The 22,464-nt window shown below is 35.3% G+C and overlaps 1 protein-coding gene, 3 long non-coding RNA genes and 5 other non-coding genes across 15 annotated transcripts in view; 6 read left to right on the top strand and 3 right to left on the bottom strand.

Annotated features, from left to right (window-relative positions):
* The window catches only part of pak2b (p21 protein (Cdc42/Rac)-activated kinase 2b), a 28,430-nt gene extending 15,929 nt beyond the window's left edge, over positions 1-12,501 (top strand). For 3 of the 5 annotated variants that reach the window (XM_087302392.1, NM_001025456.2, XM_087302391.1), the window contains 7 exon segments: positions 75-123; positions 207-319; positions 1,494-1,611; positions 3,894-3,993; positions 6,809-7,005; positions 8,554-8,691; positions 11,467-12,501. In XM_087302392.1, the coding sequence (XP_087158518.1) occupies positions 75-123; positions 207-319; positions 1,494-1,611; positions 3,894-3,993; positions 6,809-7,005; positions 8,554-8,691; positions 11,467-11,553 (802 nt within the window). In that variant the 3' untranslated portion in view covers positions 11,554-12,501. 5 annotated transcript variants of the gene reach the window in all.
* Positions 1-22,464, bottom strand: part of LOC147831455 (uncharacterized) — a 787,032-nt gene that overhangs the window by 744,742 nt on the left and 19,826 nt on the right. The gene's annotated exons all lie outside the window — the stretch shown is intronic.
* LOC147838330 (uncharacterized) lies at positions 1,468-4,121 on the bottom strand. The gene is made up of 3 exons (XR_015521672.1): positions 3,734-4,121; positions 3,311-3,444; positions 1,468-2,771 (listed from the first exon to the last, which is right to left on the bottom strand). It is a non-coding gene; the product is annotated as an uncharacterized LOC147838330 (long non-coding RNA).
* On the top strand, positions 15,567-19,440 carry LOC103909515 (uncharacterized). Of its 3 annotated transcripts, XR_015521631.1 has the most exons (5): positions 15,567-15,783; positions 17,121-17,242; positions 17,347-17,385; positions 19,224-19,270; positions 19,362-19,440. It is a non-coding gene; the product is annotated as an uncharacterized LOC103909515 (long non-coding RNA). The 3 variants fall into 3 exon arrangements; XR_015521630.1 differs by lacking the exon at positions 15,567-15,783 and having other exon boundaries at positions 16,069-17,242; XR_015521629.1 differs by lacking the exons at positions 15,567-15,783; positions 19,362-19,440 and having other exon boundaries at positions 16,069-17,242; positions 19,224-19,357.
* trnag-gcc (transfer RNA glycine (anticodon GCC)) lies at positions 17,517-17,587 on the top strand. Its single transcript has one exon. It is a non-coding gene; the product is annotated as a tRNA-Gly (tRNA).
* On the top strand, positions 18,305-18,375 carry trnag-gcc (transfer RNA glycine (anticodon GCC)). The gene has a single exon. It is a non-coding gene; the product is annotated as a tRNA-Gly (tRNA).
* Positions 19,423-19,494, top strand: trnad-guc (transfer RNA aspartic acid (anticodon GUC)). Its single transcript has one exon. It is a non-coding gene; the product is annotated as a tRNA-Asp (tRNA).
* trnai-aau (transfer RNA isoleucine (anticodon AAU)) lies at positions 20,926-20,999 on the top strand. The gene has a single exon. It is a non-coding gene; the product is annotated as a tRNA-Ile (tRNA).
* trnam-cau (transfer RNA methionine (anticodon CAU)) lies at positions 21,770-21,842 on the bottom strand. The gene has a single exon. It is a non-coding gene; the product is annotated as a tRNA-Met (tRNA).

The raw sequence follows: 22,464 nt of genomic DNA, 5'->3' as shown, positions 1-22,464 counted from the left end.
TCTTGCTTCTGTTAGTTTGGCTGTAACGAATTTTTTAGTATAATTCACACATGAATAATTTGTGTTTTTCGCAGAGCGTCAGGAACCGTGTTCACCGCAATAGACGTCGCCACTGGACAGGAGGTGCTGAACGAGACACAGATGATATGTAAAATAGTTTTTTTCTTGCTTTCTCATCATCATTAATGTGTTTGTTTGTATTTCAGGTGGCCATCAAACAGATCAACCTGCAGAAACAGCCCAAGAAAGAGCTGATCATCAACGAGATCCTCGTCATGAAGGAGCTGAAGAATCCAAACATCGTCAACTTCTTAGACAGGTAACCGCTCGAGTACAGATTGACTGTGAGAAATGTGTTTTATTTATAAAAGCACACGTTGACTTTAGATGACGGCACTATTAAAAATGATTTTTTTTATTCTATGATTGTTTTTTTGTTGTTGTTTTTTTAAGTTAAATCAGGTTAAAAAATGTTTCTACAGTATATTCAGCCTTTTACCATATCTAACAGACTCCAGGCAGTGATTTTTGTCAAGTTGTATATGTACAATTTTATTTAGTTTATTTAATATTTGGGTGAACAAACCATGTTTATTCTAGGAAATCATGTATTTATTTTTGTTTTAAACAAAAAAAATTATTTAAGTTGGCGCCAGAGGTGTAGTGGTTAGTGCGTCGACACATGAACTCCGGTGCTCGCAGCAACCCGGGTTCGATTCCGCCTTGCGGTCCTTGCCGATCCTTCCCCTCTCTCTGCTCCCCATGCTTTACTGTCAATTCTCTCTTCTGTCCTATCAAAAATAAAGGTGAAACCCCCCCCCAAAAATGTATTATTTACTTGTATTAAGAAAAAACTCACTTCTTTTTGTTCCCTTGTTAACAAAACAATGTTGTTCTTGTTCAGAAAAATGCGTCTTTAAGATTTTTTTTTAGATATTTGCACTAGAAACAAAACAAAAAGCATTTTATTGCAGTGTAATTCTTATATTCATTTATACACAGGGTGTCTGTGGGGTCTTAAAATGTCTTAAATTTTAAAAACAAAAAGTCTTAAATTCACTGAAATATTGTGTTGTAGGTCTTAAATCATTTCAAACCGGTCTGAATTTTAATCTGTCAATTTAAAGTTAACCAATTGGGCAAACACCCATCCTATCACCAGCAATGCATCTCAATAAAACTAATAACAAAAGTTTATTAACTCTATTTGCCAATATGGATTTATTTTCTATGCAATAACGTATAGTTTTTATGTTTTAACCAGGCCATTAGAAACACTAGTGTTTAACCCTGTGTACGTCTGAATATTAATTTGTAATGGTCTTAAAGTCTTGAATTTGACTGATGAAAACTCTGCATGTATGAACACAGCATTTGTTGTCTTGAGCACATTAAATGGAAACTGGTCAGTGTTTGCAGATTATTCTCCACAGTTTTGCATGTAATGATGCTTCTGAGAGAGTTAAATGTGTGTGTGTGTGTGTGTGCTGCAGTTTTCTTGTAGGTGAGGAGCTGTTTGTGGTGATGGAGTATTTGGCCGGCGGGTCGCTCACCGATGTCGTAACTGAGACCTGCATGGATGAAGCTCAGATCGCCGCTGTGTGCCGAGAGGTGTGCTAAACTCAATTCTCCCATTTAACTCACGAAAAACTCATCTTATATCTTATATGAAGCCTTATATGACCATATACAGTTAGCAAAGATAATTAAGGCAGTTATTTGCCCTCCTGTGAAATATTTATTCTTTTCAAATATTTCTCAAGTGATTTTTAATGGTGTAAGGAGATTTTCCAGAGTATAATACTTTTTTCTTTAAGAGAAAGTCTTATTAGTTTTATTTTGACTGGATTAAAAGTAAAATAAAAATATATATTTCTTTAAAGCTATTTTACGGTCAATATTATTAGCCCCCTTAAGCAATATTTGTTTTGGGTGGTCTACAGACCAAACCACTGTTATACAATGACTTGCCTAATTACCCTAATTTGACCCTAATTAACCCAGTTAAGCCTTTAAATGTCTTTTTAAGCTGAATCTTGGAGAATATCTAGTCTAATATTATGTGCTGTCATCATGGCAAAGATAAAACAAATCAGTTATTAGAGATGAGTTATTAAAACTATTATTCTGGAGGAATCTTTGAATTATATCATTGAATATTAAACTAAAACAACATGTATGGCTCATTATCAGTGTTATTATTTGTATATTTGTTTTGTACTATGAATAATACCAGGCAATAGTTCTGATTGTAAATGATATATTGAATATTTAGTTGACAGCAGTGAAAGTTTGGGCTGTGGACAGTGATGAACATGTACCTTTCTCTAATCATTCCACCTTCACTGTCTTTGCCACATCTGGGAAAGTTGCAGTGTGGAGCCCCAAAGAAGAGCACCACCCAGACTGCTGCATGCCCAGACTGAAGCATGGGGTTTGGTCTGGGCTGCAGTATCATTCCCTTGGCCCAATACTTGTGCTAGACACTGTAATCAAACACTGTATCTTGAAGGAGGTATTATCAGGATGATAATGCACCAATACAAACATCAACCCTGGTGACAGAGTGGTTTGATGAACATGAAAGTGAAGTTGAACATCTCCCATGGCCTGCACAGTCACCGGATCTAAATATTATTGAGCCACTTTGGGGTGTTTTGGAGGAGTGAGTCAGGAAATGTTTTCCTCCAGCAGCATCACGTAGTGACTTGAACACTACTCTGCAAGACGAATGGCTCAGACTCCCTCTGGCCACTGTGCAGTACTTGTATCTGACAAAAATTATGTTTATTGTATTTCTATAGCGCTTTTCACTATGTAGATTGTGTCAAAGCAGCTTAACATAAATCTAGTAAAGTCCAGGTTTGAAGTTCAGTTGAGTGTGGTTTAAGTTTCACTGCTGAAAGTTCACACACTGTAGAGCAAATCCATCGAAGCACAGCTCCACAAGTCCCGATCCCGAGCCGGTGGTGAGAGTGGCAAGGTAAAAAAAACGTCACCAATAGAAAACGTGAAGGAAAAAAACCTTGAGAGGAACAAGTCTCTGTTGGGCACGATCATTATTCTTCTGGCCAAACGTCCTGTGTGGAGCTGCAGTCTTGGTGGCGGAGGCTGGAGAAGCTGGACGTCTATCGTGGGGAAGGTGAAGGTCTGAGTAGGTCAACTGTGGAAGGTCAGCGCTAGCCCAAACGATCAATGCGGGGACTCATCTGTCACCGTGGTCTTTTAGGAGTCAGTCTCATGCACTCCATTCCTCCATGACCACCACAGCATTAGCTCGGGATACTGCCTGGTCCAGGATTATGGATACAAACTGATGCTGTATTGCTTCAAATGGAGGCTCTACAACATACTAATGAATTACTGTGGTCTAAAACCAGGCGTGTCAGTTTCATTGTCCAACCCTTGTATGTATATATATATATATGTGTGTGTGTGTGTGTGCTCGTGCGTGCGTATATATATATATATATATATATATATATATATATATATATATATATATATATATATATATATATATGTGTGTGTGTGTGTGTGTGTGTGTGTGTGTGTGTGTGTGTGTGTGTGTGTGTGTATATATATATACATATATATATATATATATATATATATATATATATATATATATATATATATACATATATATATATATATATATATATATATACATATATATATATATATATATATATATATATATATATATATATATATATATATATATATATACATACATACATACATATATATATATATATATATATATATATATATATATATATATATATATATATATATATATATATATATTACCAAGCCTAGTATGTGTTAACAGGAAGCAACCATGCTGCTTAACTAAACACTTCCTCCTGTTTGTTGTTATCTTTCAGTGTTTGCAGGCGCTGGAGTTTCTTCATGCTAATCAGGTCATTCATCGAGACATCAAGAGCGACAACGTGCTTCTAGGAATGGACGGTTCTGTCAAACTCAGTATGTTCTGCTTGCTTTTTGTGAATAATAACCACAAAAAAATAATTGCTTACATTTATATAGCGCTTTTCTAGGTAATCAAAGCATTTTACACAATATTGATTGGAAATCTCTTCATCTACACCACCAAAAAAAAGGACAAAGATGCTGATTGTAGTTTAACGCTGTAACTTACTGAATAGTTTCCTTCATACCTGGCTTTGATAGGCGTCATGTTGGGTTTGGTGAACAGTTGTGCTCTTGTAAGACAGAAGTAGGTGCATATAAGGCCATTAAGGTGCATTCACTATAGATGTGCTAGCAAAACATTGACAGATTTGAGTGAGTAAAGTGATTGATTCTCATCTGAAAGAGCTGAATATGCATTTGAAGAATTTTGGGAGGTGTTTAAAGTGGTCATAATTTAGGAGTAATTGACTGTTTTCGACCCTCATTGGAATGCTTTGGTTGAGTGGATGTGGCCGAATGTAAAGTCAGAAGTAAACGCCCACTGCTGTGATTGGCTGACCGTTTTGCATATTAACAGGGCTAAACAGGCAGTGAAGTATAAGTGGCTGTCAATTTTCTGTGGAGGCGGTGCTTATTCACCTTATTGCATCATAGAATAATTCAGGAGTGGCCAAACTCGGTCCTGGTTAGCCGGTGTCCCGGAGAGTTTAGCTCCAACCCTAATCACACACACACCTGAACCAGCTAATCAAGCTCTTATTAGATATACTAGATACCTCCAGTCAGGTGTGTTGAAGCAAGCTGCAACTAAACTCAGCAGGACGCCGACCCTCCAGAACTGAGTTTGGACACCCCTGGAGTAGATAATTCCAGAACGTGTTTATTTTCCTTCCATATACGCTGAATTTATAGCATGTGTCAAACTCAGTTCCTGGAGGGCCGCAGCTCTGCACAGTTTAGCTATAACCCTGCTTCAACACACTGGCTGTTTCTCAATATGCGTTCTTCAGCGGTCTTGCGTCCTCGTGTTCTCGTGGCTGCTTATCGTCATCGTGTTCTCGTAACGTCATCATCAGCTGCCAAAGTTCAGTTCCAATACTCAAGACCGCAAGAACAGAGGATTGAGGATGCACCGATGCAGACTTGAGCATCGATCTCGCTCTAGATGTCCCAGAAATCATTGCGACTGGAGGTGGGAATCGCAGCATTTTATTTCTATTTATTATTAATGTTCAGAGATGTCACTTATTTACCTAAATGAAACGGTGAAAGTAAACATTACAGTGGGCATCTTAATCAACGAATAAACACATTAGGGCTGTTTGTTTCCTAAAATTCGTATTAAAATTAGTATTTTGAAAAGGGGGGAAAAAAATAAGTCCTTGTATGAATGCTGTAATGTTTAAATAACTGAACAATTAAAACGCGTGAAGGTCATGTGATCATCAGGAAGAACGCAGCATCTTATTCCTCACAGGACACGATCTCTGTACTCGTGGTCTCCTGAGTTCATTCTTCCGAGGACACCTGGCAAGACCGGTCTCCACACGAACGCAAGTGCGTTCTCTGCGTTCTTGGAATTGAGAAACAGCCACTCACCTGTAGGTTTCAAACAAGCCTGAAGGACTCAATTAGTTAGATCAGATGTGTTTGATCAGGGTTGAAGCTAAACTGTGCAGAGCTGCAGCCCTCCAGGAACTGGCTTTTCTGGCCTGTGATTTAAAGGGAACCACAACAGTGTTGAGTTCTGAATCTTACAGGATGAGTTTGTAGTACTACAGACTCTTATTTGACAAAGATCAAGGGGATTTTGGTTTCGCCGTTAGCAAACCTTTTGATGCTTCTCATTAAGTTCACGCGCTTTCCTTCAGACACACTCTTTATGTCTTTATGTATAAGTCAGAGTAGAGAATTGGAGAGTAGAAACAGAATTCCAAAATGCTGTACATTAGCTAATAAGATCAAAAGAATAAAACGACATACAATCAGTAAATATAAAACCTATGAAGAAGCAACCAAGTGCAAATAACTCTGGTATCAAATGTCTTTTGTAAAAGGTCAAGTTTCAGTTTGCCTCTGTGGAGATTATCCTAACAGAAAGAAGTAGACTCTTGGGGCCAAGAATGGCAAAGGATCTCCATTTTCTCTTTAACTTTGATCTGGGAAACTTTAACAGTTTCTGACTTGATGGCTTTTAGCAAGTAGCAAATATGTTAAGTCACAAGTTGAGATGAATAATAAGCTGTCCGAGCAGTTAAACCCTTAAATACAAAGAGTTTCATTTTGAACTCTATTCTAAGACATACTTGCAACCAGTGCAGAGAGAGTAAGACAAGTGCCAATGAGAAGTCTAGCAGTTGTGTTTTGGATTACTTGTTGGCGATTTATATGGGATTGACTAATACCTGTATGAATTGAGTTGCAGTAGTCCAGACACAAAGATATTAATGCGTGTATTCCTCTCTCTAACTAAGCAGGGGTTTAAAAAGCCTTACACTTGGGTCAGTATATACCAAAAACCAAAGGTCTTGCTCATTTAAAATTGTGTAAATTATGAAATGGTGTTTCAGTACTGTGTCCACGTCCATTTCTAAGAGCTCAAATGTTAGTGGGAAATGGCCGTGTATGAATTTCAGTACAGATTGGTACCAAACTCAATATTATTGACGACCCTGCTTCAAATATAAGAAAAAAACTGAATCACAGATCCTATTACTGATCTCCAACGCATAAGCTCTTTATTGTCTGGATTTGAACTGAAATGCTTGAATTTGTCTTATTTTGACACCTCGAGTCTTCAATAAAATGAAACAAACCAGGTCTAGACATGTCTTTAACAGGCTTTGTTTTGTGTCTTGCTTCACAGCGGACTTCGGTTTCTGTGCCCAGATCACTCCCGAACAGAGTAAGAGGAGCACGATGGTGGGTACGCCGTACTGGATGGCTCCGGAAGTGGTGACGCGCAAAGCCTACGGACCCAAAGTGGACATCTGGTCATTGGGCATCATGGCTATCGAGATGGTGGAGGGAGAGCCGCCGTATCTCAATGAGAATCCACTGAGGGTACATTTCTGTCAGCGCTTCTTCATCAAGAGTTTCAATAGGAGTGGACGACTTGTTTATTTTTTATAATATTATTTTCTTTCTTTTTTCCACACATGTATTCCAATTCTGGTTCCTGCAAGACATTTAAATAGAAATGTTGGGGCAGAAGCAATTTAGGGCTAGTAATTAAGCAGATTAAGGTGAAATAATTATTTGAAACGGGTGATGTCAACAGGTGGTTTTAGTTATTATTATATGGTAAAAAGCAGCATCCAAGAAAAGTCTAGTCCTTTAGGAGCAAAGATTGATAGAGGATCTCCAGTTTGCCCACAAATACCTGAGAAAATTATTGAAATGTTTAAAAACAATGTTCCTCAAAGAAAGAGAGGAAGACATTTGGATATTTCACCTTCAACAGAGCATACCATCACTAAAAGATTTAAACAATCTGTAGGAATTTCTGTGCTTAAGGACAAGGGCGTAAGCTTAAGCTGACCTACTGTGGTCTCAGATCCCTCAAGACGGCACTGCTTCATTCATCTCCAAGCTAGATCAGCACATGGGCTCAGGACTACTGCGACAAACCTTTGTCAAGTACCACAATATGTAGTTGCATCAACAAATGCCAGTGAAAACTGTACTGGAAGGAAGCCCTATGTTAACGGTGTCCTGAATCGTCGTTGACATCTCTGAGGCATCTGGAATGGACCATCACATAGTGGAAATGTATACTGTGGCAAGATGAATCAGAATTTCAGGTATTATTTTGGAAGAAATGGACGCTGTGTGCTCCGGACCAAAGAAGAAAAGGATCATCCAGACCGTTACCAGCAACAAGTCCAAAAGCCAGCGTCTGTCATGGTATGGGGTTGTGTCAGTGCCCTTGGCAAAGGTAACTTGCACTTCTGTGATGCTCCATTAATGCTGAAAAGTACATAGAGATTTTGGAGCACAATATGCTGCCTTCTTTTCAACAAGACAATGCAAAACCACATTCTGCACAGTCCTGGCTGAGCAGGAAGAGGATACAGGTACTTTACTGGCCTGCCTGCAGTCCCGACCTGTGTCCAATAGAGAATGTGTGGAGCATTTTGAAGTGCAAAATGCAACAACGAAGACCCGGTACTGTTGCCCATCTTAAGACTTGTTTGCAGGAAGAATGGGACATTGGTAAATGCTTTACTGGTCCAACTTTTTTTGAAATGTGTTGGAAGAGCCAAAATTCAAATATGTTTATTTAAAAAAATCTAAATCATGAGGAGCACAATAAATAAGGTTTGTTGTATTGTCTGCAATGGAACAGACGTCAAAGTAAATTTAGAAATCACTACTTTATTATTAGCATTTTCTATACTGTTCCTACTCTTTCTGATTTGAAGTTTTAAAAACTAGCCTAGTGTTGTTAAAATCTAGCCGGGAGCACCATCTGCTGTTAAAAGCTAATCTCAGAATCAAACCCAGAGAGAATCATCCTGGATTCTGAGAAACAGTCCACGAATCGTCACAGTTGTTGATGATGTAATTGCTACTTCTAGCAACTAAAACCCCAAACCTATCATCCTTAAGGCGCTGTACCTGATTGCAACCAATGGCACTCCAGAGTTGCAGAGTCCCGAAAAGTTGTCGCCAATCTTCCGAGACTTCCTAAGTCGCTGTCTGGAAATGGACGTCGAGAAGAGAGGTGGAAGCAAAGAGCTTTTGCAGGTAAACAAAATACCCAGCAATTAATCAATACCATGTTAGGCTTAATGACAGTTTCTTGTGTCAAGCTTTTAGTATGATATTGATATAGTACATGTTACAATATGATATACTCAGGGGTGGAAAGTAACAAATGACAAAAAACAATTACAAATTACAAATGTCACTGATGAGACAATAACGGATGTTTACTGTATGATGACTGAAGTCTCCAAATGGCCTTCAACAATTATGAAATGCGCTACAGAATGATACGTTTTCACACATGCTCACAAATTGCATGTAAACACATTTGCAGCGTAATACTCTATATTCTTGGGTACTTTTAAAAGGGCTACTTTTTAACCATTATTTGAGTAATATTTACAACAGATACTTTTACTCAAACTACATTTTTGAGCAAGTAATGGTACTTTTACTTGAGTATGGTTTTACAGTGCTCCTTCCACCGCTGGATATACTGTAATATCATGACATTGACCTCTGTTGCAAAAAAAAAAGTTACTTTAACAGGTATTATAACAAAACATGCTTACTGTATTGCTTTATTGTGTATGTACATGTTCAGCATAAACAATTGTTTTAACCCAATTTAATTGCCAAGGAGTTATAAAGTGTAAAACACTTTACAGTAATGTCTCTTTTGTAAATGCAAGTTTATTAAGTAGTCAGATTTGTTACCGCTACTATGGAAATATTAGTTACAAAAAAATACATTGGTATTTTATTAGTTATTAAATAGTTAAAGGATTACGAGCAGATTTTGACTACAATATAAACACATTATTATATTATAACCTTAAGTTTATCCAAACTCAAATTAAATTTTTATTTGTCACATACAGGCATACATTGTTTAAGCAGCCACAAAGAGCTCAGAATGGCCAAGAGGCGACACTCAATAGAACGTTCCATTGCAACAGCAGCGCCCAGCCACAGCCCTGGATTCCCCCATTTAGGAGTAAAAGCGATCGGCCGTCCATTGGATCTCAATACAGTCGCGATGGCAAGCAGCTGCTTTGTTATTTATTTATTTATTTAAAAAGCGCATTAAAGCTGAGATATAACCTGAAAGATGACAATACAACACTTACTATCACAATCATCAGCACTTTTAATAGTTTATTTTACAGACTTAAGCCTGATTTATACTTCTGAGTCAGGTGACCGGCGTAACCCACGGCGCAGGCAACGCGCGTAGCTGTGCATTTATACTTCTGCGCGCTGTCTCTGTCGGTCTGCATTAACACTTCCGAAACGCTAGTGGGCAGTGAGGTGTAAATGTTCCTCTGTGTCGAGTTTCTTCTCTGCGTTTTTGCTTTTCCTGAACACTTCCGAAATGTACAAGTGGCTCAAACTCGCTCATTTTGAGGCAGGAACCGGCGGATGTGCAACAACTTTAACTATGAGGTAAAGTCAAAACAAAACTTTCCATCCGGAGCTCCTTCACGGGACTCCACACTTGCAAACAATCGCTCGCGCCATTCGCGCGGCTCTCAGTCCCGCCCAGACTCGTCAGCGCTACCAAGCCGACCAATCACAGAGCTTACGCTACGCGTCGTTGCAACGTGTAGTTACATTTTTTTAAAGAGCACGCCAGTGACGGCGACGGCCACGGCGAAGGGCTATGCGTCAGCGCCGTAGCATACGCCGGCGTTTGACGCAGAAGTATAAATCAGCCTTTATAATATGATGTTGTTCTATTGGAGTTTTCATTCCAAAATGACCCTCTAGTGGCTGTTTCCCAAATTACACTGGAGTGTCGCCTCTTGGTCATTCTAAGCTCTTTGGCAGCCACCAGTGACCCTAAAAAACTAAAATAATTTAAACAAGAATCTAAATGATGGAATACAGTAATTAAACGCACAGAAGGTTTTGATATAGAAATTAATAGCATAGCTATAGTAGATTTAACAAAATCTAAAAAAGCTTAGCTATACAATCAAACTTGGAAAACACAGAAAAAAACTGCCCAGAGAGGAAGAGTGTGTATCGCACTAATGTACAATAGCCCTACAATAGTCACAGAATTGTGTCGATCAATACTTTTACATCTATTAGGCCGTTAGCATACGAAAATGTTCACGTTTGAACTATTAAGCTAACTATTTACTTCTCCAAGCTGTTACAAACACCACTGCAAATGCAGTCTGAACATTCTCCAGCACTCTAAAACGTTTAATATTAATTATTGGTATTTATTTTATTTTATATTGGTATTTAATTATTGTATTGTGCATGTTCACGATCATGATATATTGAATTGTTGCATAAAAACCTGCAGTTTCGCACAATTATTCACCCTCCTGTGCATTTGGTTTCTCAAATATTTCCCAGATGATGTTGAACAGATTCAGGAATTTTTCACAGTATTTCCTCTAATGTTTTTTCTTCTGGAGACAGTCTGATTTGTTTTATTTCGGCTACAGTAAAAGCAGTTTTTATTTGTTTTGAAACCATTTTAAGGTCAAGAATATTAGCCCTCTTAAGCAAGATTAGTTTTGGATTGTCTCCAGAACAAACCACTGTTAAACAAAGACTTGCTTAATTACCCTAACTTTACCCTAGTGAGCCTAGTTAAGCCTTTAAATGTCAATTTAAGCATCTTGAAGAATATCTAGTCAAATATTACGTACAAAGGTAAAAGAATTCAGTTATTAGAAATGAGTTAATAAAACTGTCATGTTTAGAAATGTGTTTTCTGTTGAACAGAACTGTATGTCTCTAATGCATAATGTGTTATTTGTTTAATTGATCAAATCCCACTGTCGTCTTCAGCATCCCTTCCTGAAGTTGGCCAAACCTCTCTCCAGTCTCACTCCTCTAATTCTGGCCGCCAAGGACGCCATGAAGAACAACCGCTAGCATCCCGCTAGGAACGAGCTGTGCTCGCGAGCGCAGCGGACTGCTGAACACTCTCGAAAAAAAAAAATCTGTGCCAGGTGTTTTTACCAAGTGTGTCAACAACATATCTGTGTTGCCAAAAGAAAAACTCCAAGCATTTCATTTTGGGTCTTTGCCTGTTTTTAAACCTATATTGACCGCTGTGGTATTTGGAGGGCCATTAGACGGTCCTCCCCATCTCATTTAGATTCTTGTGGGACTTTGTCTGTGTTTTACGTATGAACTCTTCCACTATTTTTGGCTTCTGTAGACCTCGCATCTTCCATGATTGACGACCGGATCAGTTATGGCGAATTCAGATGCAGCTGGAGACGTTGTTTTGCTAGTCTTTCTGTAGCCAGAATCACGACTGAAAACTGTGTAGCCTACTCCTGTTCTTGACCCGAAGGGAAGAGCACCTTACCAATACACGCCAACTGCGAGCAGTGAATGATTTTTTGTAGTCACTCGTGCCTTTGTTGTTATTCCAGCAAACACCTTTATATACTCTGTCAGAAACGAGCAGATTATTTTGCCATCGAACTTCCTCTAACCTGAGACGTGACGAAACTTTCATGTGATGAAGTTGTATGTATAGGATGACGTACTCCGAAGAAGCGTAGCATTTCAGTTGACGTAGTTAGCAATGAAACAGGGATGCGTACTGTAGATTAGATTATTGTGTATGTTTGTGTACATGAACACTCTTCTGTTGTCCTTTTAGTAACGGTTTAAGTAAATGCGGTTGTCATGATGTAAGAATTGATGACTATTTTTATGCTTGTCGGTCTCACTCGTTTTGCAAGTAAAATCCGGACTCCTGCAAACTCTGTGAACAATCCATGGTCATTGCAACGTCTGTGTACATCTCTTGTTCTTCATTAAAAGAGGACTTGAAACTTGACATCAGAATAAACTTTCATGAGTTAATGGGGTCGTTCCTGTTATGCCGTGACATTTATAGTAATTGTGCCATGCTTCTGTAAATTAATGAGTTTTTTTAAAAGAGCGTAAACACTCATTCATTATAACTTGATTAATTTGCACATTACTCTGAGTGCTTGACTTTTTTAACATTTGTGTTTGTGTGTGTGTGGAGGGTTTTTGGTAGTAAATATCACATCAAAGTAGTATTCGTGAGATGATCAGTACTTGTTCAGGTCTATGTGGTGTGTTTCCCGTCAAAGGTGATTTCACTTCCTGCTTCTCAGAGGTAAATATAATACACTTTTCTTGTCTTATTTGCAAATATCTCCTTAAACCATGGTGAAATCATTTTCAGTTTTGATCAAATGGGGTTTTTAAATAATCAAACAATCCTTGTTTGTCATGTTGGGGATGTTTTCATGCACTCTGGGGTAGTTTTGAGTCTTAATTTGGCCACAACTTTCTCTGTTTTCTTAGCAAATGGAATGTTTGTTGGGTGATATCTTATTTTGACACATTTTGGGAAAATGCTTTGAACATTTTTTAAATCCCAATGCACTCTGGGCACTACCCTTTCATTATGTTTGTGGCTGTTTTTGCCCCATTGACTTCATTATAATGACATTTTTGATTGCAAAGCCATGACACCATATAATCATGCATTCTTAAGAGGTAAAATATCATTTTTTCTGTTGATTTTTCTGTTGCAGTACAAAAAAGTTTAGTTTCTGCCTTCTATATAGAATATAGTGTGTGTGAGACCTGTGTGCACTTATTTTGATGGCTGAGAAAATCTAAATATGCAGCTCAGCTCTCAGAACATAGTATAAATATATAAGTGTATTCATGCACACACACTCCATAAAACTCCGTATAAAAGCTAGAAACTTTTTTTGCACAGTTAATGGTATCAGCTGATGATCATTTTACTTTTCTTATTTGCAAATATCTCCTGAAACCATGGTGAAATAATATTCAATTTAGATCAAATGGGGAAACAAAAGGTTTATATATAATCAAAGAACCCTTGTGTGTGCTGTTTGGGATGTTTTCATGCACTCAGGGGTCATTTTTAAGTCTTAATTCCGCCACAACTTTGTTTTCTTAACAAATGGAATGATTTTTTGGTGAATATTTTGACATTATTTTGACATATTTTGGGAAGATGCTTTAAACATTTTTTTTTAAACCAATGCACTCTTGGCACTACCCTTTCATAACGTTTGTGACTGATTTTGCCCTATTGGCTTCATTATAATGACATTTTTCTGATTGCAAAGCCATGACACCATATAATACTGCGTTCTTGAGAGGTAAAATATGCTATATTTATTATTAATCAAACAATCCTTGTTTGTCATGTTGGGGATGTTTTCATGCACTCTGGGGTGATTTTGAGTCTTAATTTGGCCACAACTTTCTCTGTTTTCTTAGCAAATGAAATGTTTGTTGGTGATGTCTTATTTTAAAACATTTTGGGAAAATGCTTTGAACATTTTGAAAAATCCAATGCACTCTGGGCACTACCCTTTCATTATGTTTGTGGCTGTTTTTGCCCCATTGACTTCATTATAATGACATTTTTGATTGCAAAGCCATGACACCATATAATCATGCATTCTTAAGAGGTAAATATCATTTTTTTCTGTTGATTTTTCTGTTGCAGTGCAAAAAAGTTTAGTTTCTGCCTTCTATATAGAATATAGTGTGTGTGAGACCTGTGTGCACTTATTTTGATGGCTGATAAAATCTAAATATGCAGCTCAGCTCTCAGAACATAGTATAAATATATAAGTGTATTCATGCACACACACTCCATAAAACTCCGTATAAAAGCTAGAAACTTTTTTTTTGCACAGTTAATGGTACCAGCTGATGATCATTTTACTTTTCTTATTTGCAAATATCTCCTGAAACCATGGTGAAATAATATTCAATTTAGATCAAATGGGGAAACAAAAGGTTTATATATAATCAAAGAACCCTTGTGTGTGCTGTTTGGGATGTTTTCATGCACTCTGGGGTCATTTTTAAGTCTTAATTCCGCGACAACTTTCTTTTCTTAACAAATGGAATGATTTTTTGGTGAATATTTCGACATTATTTTGACATTGTTTTGACATATTTTGGGAAGATGCTTTGAATTTTTTTTTAAACCAATGCACTCTTGGCACTACCCTTTCATAATGTTTGTGACTGATTTTGCCCTATTGGCTTCATTCTAATGACATTTTTTGATTGCAAAGCCATGACACCATATAATCATGCGTTCTTGAGAGGTAAAATATGCTATATTTATTAATAATCATACAATCCTTGTTTGTCATGTTGGGGATGTTTTCATGCACTCTGGGGTGATTTTGAGTCTTAATATGGCCACAACTTACTCTGTGTTGCAGCAAATTGTATGATTTTTGGTGACATCTTATTAAGGGAAAATGCTTTGAATTTTTTTTTTTTTTAATCCAATGCACCCTGGGCAAACCTTTTGTTAGGTTTCTGGCTGTTTTTGCCCCATTGACTTCATTATAATGACATTTTTTGATTGCAAAGCCATTACACCATATAATTATGCATTCTTGAAAGGTAAAATATCATTTGTTTTCTGTTTATCTTCTGCTGCAGTACAAAAAAGCTTAGTGTCTGCCATTTATATAGAAAATAGTGTGTGTGAGACCTTAGCATACTTATTTTGATATGTCTGAGAAAATCTAAACGTGCATCTCAGCTCTCAGAACATAATAAATTTAGTAAGTGTATTTATGCACACTCTATTAAACTCCATATAAAAGCTAGAAACTTTTTTGCATGGGCCTATCTAAAGGGTTAATGCAACCAACTGATGATCAACAGTAAAAATGATCAAATTTACCTCTTTCCTACAGGGAAAACCACCAGCAATCAAAAAAAATACTTATTTTTTTATTTAACTAGGAATGACTCTTTAGAACAGATTGTAATTACTTGCAAAAACAGACAGTCGAGCAATATTAACAAAATATTTTATTCAAAATTAAATATTAGGTAGTGATTATTGTTTTATGAGCTGTATCCTTCTTCCCGCCGCTAGGATTCTAACTTCAACGGTCGATTGTGACGGACGCGAAAATCACCAGAGGACGCGAAAGTTGCGAAATTGACGATTGTTCATGGACAAAATGGTCCATTCTTATTAGAAATGCACTTATGAGCGACATTCTGACGATATACACGTAATTTGGCGTCGAAATCAACATTCGGACGTATTTGGTGGATGTCTGAAGTTTGATCGGTTTCAACCTGTTGGTGAGTGGATGCATTAGGTTAAAAACCCTACTCGACAGGTGATTTACTTAATTAGTTTTCTTTAAAGTTTTAAAAAGTAGACTTTTTGCGCTATTTCATTAAAACAGTATTTATTTACTTCAAGTTTGAGTGATGGACCGTAAAAGAGGGCCTACGTCAACGTTAAACCTCGTGAAGTTTTTTTTTCGCTTAAATGTGACGCCTATGCTAATGTAAACAATGATGCTCATATATTTGGTAGCTGAAATGTCTGCGTTTGGTTGTGAACTTGTCTGGACAGGCAATGTTATTATATTAGGTTAACGTAAGTTGTTTTAAACGTTAGGCTTTTGATGATGGACGGTAATAAAAAAAAATAAGGCCTAAATTAATGTTAAACCTCGTCGAGAATTTTGCTTAAATGTGACTACTATTAATGCAAAGAATAATGTTCATATTTTCGGCGAGGTGGTGAATGTGCATTTGTTTGGAAAACTACTTGGACAGGTGATTTAATTATATTAACGTTAGTTTCCTTAAACACGCTGACATAATTTAGTTACTTATTTACTTTAAGTTTGGATGATGAAAAAAAGATAGCCTAACGTTAAACCTCCTCTAGATTTTTCGCTTAAATGTTTATATAGCGTAAACAAGGATGTTCATACTTTTGACAAGTGAGTTGGATGAAATGTCTGCATTTGGTTGAAACTGCACTGGGATTACGTTAGTTTTCCTAAACATGTTTGCTCGTGTAGGCTATATTACATTCGATCTTATTATCAACGGTACAAGTCGAGAAATAAACATTTAAAAAAATAAGTAAAACTTGAGTTTGCTTAATACTGATCATAAGAAACTCCAGATACAGGCCATGGTGTGTTTATGAAAATATATTTTATCTAATTTACAAATTAATCGTGGTTTTGTCATGTTTTAAAATAAGAAAAATAAGTCTTAATTTAACACAAAAGTGCAATTGATCATTATTTAAAGATTTCAACTGAGATTTATTCTAAGTCAACGCAGCCTATGTTTTTGTATTTTTCTTGTTAAAACTGGTTTGTATTTTTGGCTTGAGTTGATACTCATTTAAATTCATCCCACCAGATCAAGTTTCCAACACAATCTAGTTTTCATATCTAATGAATTCTCTTTCTAAAATGCGTTAGTGTGTGGTTTTCTGGGACAAGCAAGTGAAGCTACGTTTGCTTAATAGAACAAATCTCAAGTTCTGATCACAACCCAGAACTTTAGATGTAAAGCTTGGACTGTTTATCAAAAAACCTTTTATTTTACAAATTAATCATGGTTTAGCATTAAAGGGCAGTAAAGTATAACATTTGTTAACCTTTGAGTGTGAGGCGCCCCCTAGTGGTTAACTCATGCCCAACAACTCTGTTTCAACAACGGTCATCTACAAAAATGGATTTTAGCAACTTTTAACAGTTGTTTTAGGTCAGGAACTCCAATGGTCAAGGTCAGTAGACACATTATGCTGTATTAGTTGTTTTTTCATACATTGCATTTTTATACATATGCATTTTATGAATGTCTTTCATTCATGTCTTTTTCTCTACGAAGGCCAAACATCCTGATTAAATATTGAGAGCACTGCTAGAGGTGAGTACTTTTTTCAGTTATATTTTTGTAATAGTCTAATATTGAGTTTAATATTGATTATTGCATGACGAGTGCCGTCTGTGTTTTACACTACCCATAAAACTTTTTGTTGAAATCTTGTCATCATGTGAGCATTGGTGGTTCAGTGGTAGAATTCTCGCCTGCCACGCGGGAGGCCCGGGTTCGATTCCCGGCCAATGCATCAGCTTATTTTAGATTTCTTTTACCTGGTTAAACACACATTTGTGAAATTTAGTTATTTACAGGGTTTAAAATTTACATTTTAGACCCTCAGACATCTCAATGCTCACATGTAACGTACAGTTGAACCAGTTATTTAAGTGTATAAATAAACCTGTTTCAGCTTCATTTTATGAGTAGTTTAAAAATATTACTGTTAGCCTTTTTTTGCTCATTAACAACAATGAATAACATGCGCTCATATCAGTATTACTGGTTTGAACTAATTATTTTGCAAGTCAGGCAGGTACATTTTAATTATAAAAAAGGCAGACGTTTAACTTAAATTCAGTTTTATTTTTAGATACTTTGCATCTGTTAAGCTATTTAAGTTTAGCAGCTTAATTAAATGTGTTAAGTAATTAACAGTTTTTTATATTATCTAATTAAATTTTGTTTAAAACTTTCTTTTTGTCATGTTTTTATCTAAAAAAAAAAAAGTTATTAAAAAAAGTCTTTTTAGATAGATCTGATCATAGAATTCCATTTTTTTTTAGTCTAGATTGCGTTTAGTAAGCTACCGTTTAAAGTTCTCGCATTAGGCCCACTTCCATTTGTAGAAAAAAAAATTATTACCATAAATCTTTGTATTGTCTTGTTAAAACTAGTCTAGTATTGCTATGGCACAGTGTGCTAGGGTATAAATAAAATGTCCTGTGCCAGAGAGATGTACATGTGAGCATTGGTGGTTCAGTGGTAGAATTCTCGCCTGCCACGCGGGAGGCCCGGGTTCGATTCCCGGCCAATGCAACAGCTATTTTTCTTAACACTTCTCTTGTTTAAACACAATTTTTTCAAATCTAGTTATTTACAGGGTCAGAAAATTTAATTTTAGACCCTCAGACATCCCAATGCTCACATGTATTTAATTATCAGTTGAACCAATTATATATGTGTATAAATAAACCTTCTTTTGAGTCGATGTGATTTTATTAAACGTTACAAAATATTACTGTTAGCCTTTTTTGTTGGTTAAGGACTTTTTCCAGCAAACAAAAATTACATGCACTAATAATAGTTATTACTGGGTCAAATTAATTATTATTTTATTCTTGAATTATTAATAATGATTGATTTATAGTCAGGCAGCCACACATTTACACGTCAATTGTATATATAAAAAACACAAAGATTAGTTTCTGTTTTAGTTTTATTTTAAAATACTTTGCATCTGTTAAGATATTCAAACTTAGCAATTTATTATTAACATTTTTCTTTCTTTAGTTCATCCAAAGACTTTAAAGTTACTACCACTAAAGCTCTCTGTCTATCTATCTATCTATCTATCTATCTATCTATCTATCTATCTATCTATCTATCTATCTATCTATCTATCTATCTATCTATCTATCTATCTATCTATCTATCTATCTACAACTAGCAAACCCTAGTTTGGGCATGTTAGCAAAATGCTAATATGCTAGCAGCATGTGAAATCTTGCTAGCAACGTGCTAAGACATTCAAACTTTCCTTAAAATCCCAATTCCAGTTCCTTCCCTTGAATGCATGAACAAATTTGATGTCCAAAAAGAAATATTTGTTCACATTGTGTATATTAATTCAAGCTGGTGCGAATTTCTCTGCTTGTTTATTTCAGACCCTGCCTACCGATAAAGTCTTTGTGCGCCGTACTACAATGTTAAGGTAAGATGTGTTGTTACTACAACACTGCAGACCCATTTTCCTCTTTCTTTAATTGTAGAAACCATTTTAAACAAGTAATGATTAACAACAGAGACATCGCTCCAGGCGTAGGAACAAGGAACAAAAGGACGTGTTTGCTTTTCTACAATCACTCCTCGTTAGTATAGTGGTAAGTATCCCCGCCTGTCACGCGGGAGACCGGGGTTCGATTCCCCGACGGGGAGAATACACTTTTTCTCCTTAAATATTTACAGCACAACTGACTTAATTACTTATTTAAGAGTGCTGAAGAGTCAATAAAAATATTTTTATAATTAATTTTGTGTTTAACATTGACAAAACAAATATTAGTAGGTCACTTCTCAAATTACATTCAGCTTATCAGCTTATAGCATCATAAGACAAAACCCTAAAACACATTTATTTGAGATATTGACAGATATACAGTTGAAGTTATTGAATTATAGCTCCCGTTTGTATGTATGTATTTAAGTATATATATATATATATATATATATATATATAATTTTATATATATAATTATATATATATATATATATATATATATATATATATATATATATATATATATTTATAATTATATATATAATTTTATATAAAGTATATATATATATATATATATATATATATATATATATATATATATATATATATATATATATAATTTCCCCCCCCCAATTTCTGTTTAACATAGCAGATTTCTTCGACACGTTTCTAAACATAATAGCTTTACTAACTTATTTCTAATAACTGATTTATTTTATCTTTGTCATGATAACAGTACATAATATTTGACTAGATATGTTTCAAGATACTAGTATTCAGCTTAAAGTGACATTTAAAGGCTCAACTAGGGTAAAGTTGTCTTCTTTATAAAAAACAAAAAAGATGCAGTTCCAGCTCATGCTTTAGTTTCTCCACAAATTTGCTAAGCGTGCTTAAACAGCCTACATTATTCAGATAGCTATGCAAGATATTATCAGTCAAACTTTACAATAAGCTTTCATTCGTTAATGTATTTACTAACATGAACTAGTAATGAACAATGCATGTACAGCATTCAATATTCAGTTTAACATTTACTAATTAATGCTTGTTACTGTAGTTAATGCACTGTGAGTTAACACGAACAACTGTATTTTCATCAACTAAGATGAACAAATACTGTATTAAATGTGTTGTTCATTGTGTTAGTAAAAGCATTAACTAACATGAACTAACACAGCATCATGGTAAAGTGTTCCCATGTTATCCCCTTTTGATTTTATAAGACAACTGACATGTCAAAGTTAATTAAGTTACTAAGTAGTTTGCTTTAACATTACTACAATATTGTGGGCAACAATTTTACACAATACACATTTCATAAATGCAAGGCAACATTTGTGGCCAAATGTTTTTTGGGTTATTTGACTTTGTTTAACAGAGACTGTTGGGTAGGGTTTCATGATTCTTTAATGTTTAATAATGTACTATGTTTAACTACTACTACTTTGTTTCACTTAAAAAACAGTTAAAAAATCAATTAGTATTTGGTTTTAAAACAATTTAAAACAGACTTAAAATAAAACAGGAAACTTGTTGTCGTCTGAACCTGTTTTTTTTAAGCTGTGATTTCAGAGGGTGGTCTTCAGGGCCGGTTAGCTCAGTTGGTTAGAGCGTGGTGCTAATAACGCCAAGGTCGCGGGTTCGATCCCCGTACTGGCCAATAGTTTTTACCCTAGCTGTTCTTTGTTCATATTTGCACTTAAAAACTGGTAAAATGTTTAAGTGATTAAAATTATTATTCCATTTATGTGTTACATAAAACTGTTTTTACGTTTTATATAATTTATAGGTTATTTTACACATATTTTATATTAAAACATGTTTAAAGTTTTTACTTAATAAAATTATTGCTTTTAAATTATTAAAATGTTTTTAATTATAACTTTTTATTCAAACTTGGTAGCACTTTAGTTCAAAGGCTCATTTGTTTGCGATAATTAATTAATCCTTTTTTTTGTAAAGAAATAACCTGTTTTATGGTTGTGTAATAAAGTGTTAAAATATTATTGAAACTTTTTTGTCAAAAAGCTTTAATAATCATTTTTATAAATGTAATCCTTTTTCACATTTGTGAAAGTATCCATAAAAATGTTTATATTAGATAAATAAAATATTACAAATATTTTAAATATACTTCTCCATTTTTAAGTGAGATCATCAACAAAAAAACTTGAATAAAGTATAATCTAAATCAGTAATAAAGGATACTTTTTATATTGTTAAGTACAATTTGTTTGTAGTTTATCTTAAGAAATAAAGATAACAAAAGTATGAAGATATCCAGCAGGTGGCAGTATTTATCAATTAATCTAGTATAAAAATACTAAACGCTTGAGTAGGAAAGTGTTTAAATCTTAAGATTACTTTTTAATAAACTAAAGCATCAAACTATTAAAGCTGATTTAGATTTCTCTTGTAAATAAAAAATTGTGCCCCGTGTGAGGCTCGAACTCACGACCTTCAGATTATGAGACTGACGCGCTGCCTACTGCGCCAACGAGGCCTGGTGACAAGTTGCACAGAGCCTGGTTATGAGCTACACATGCAACCCTGAAAACCAGGAGTGGAGTGTAGATCTCTGATGCTTTTTATTTCTATCTTTTAGATTTATATAGATTCAAGTTTTATATTATAGAATTTAAATGCATGTATTTAAAGTAAAACAAGTTAAATGCACACTTTAAAAGAAAAATATATAATAAAAATAGTGGATTTAAAATACAAAAGCATGTGTAGTTACTGCACTTTTGCCTCTAGTGCAGATTTCAAATACATGCATTAAATATGAGATTTCAAATGCATATATATTTATACATTCACACATTAAATCATTTAGTCAATTAGGTGTATTTTATATTTGCTTTTATTTTATTTTGCAATTATATTTTTACAAAATTTAGATTCTCATTGTTATGATTTTAAGTTCACGATTGGTTGTTAAAGCATTTCACTGCATATCAAACTGTATGTGACACAATTTTAATTAAAAGCGGCGATTGTCCAGAATTTGTCATCAATCGTCCACTAGATGGAGCCAAATCTGAAGTCCACTTTCCCCCAGGTGGCCTTGATGAGGTCAATGTGTATCTGACCCATGTGTGTTTGTGATAAGAGCGTGGACTGTC

Source organism: Danio rerio, chromosome 22, assembly GCF_052040795.2.
Source record: "Danio rerio strain M-AB ecotype USA chromosome 22, GRCz13ab, whole genome shotgun sequence".
Taxonomy (NCBI): Eukaryota; Metazoa; Chordata; class Actinopteri; order Cypriniformes; family Danionidae; genus Danio; species Danio rerio.
Note: the sequence above shows the minus strand (reverse complement) of the source record. Positions and strands in the feature narration are given on the sequence as shown.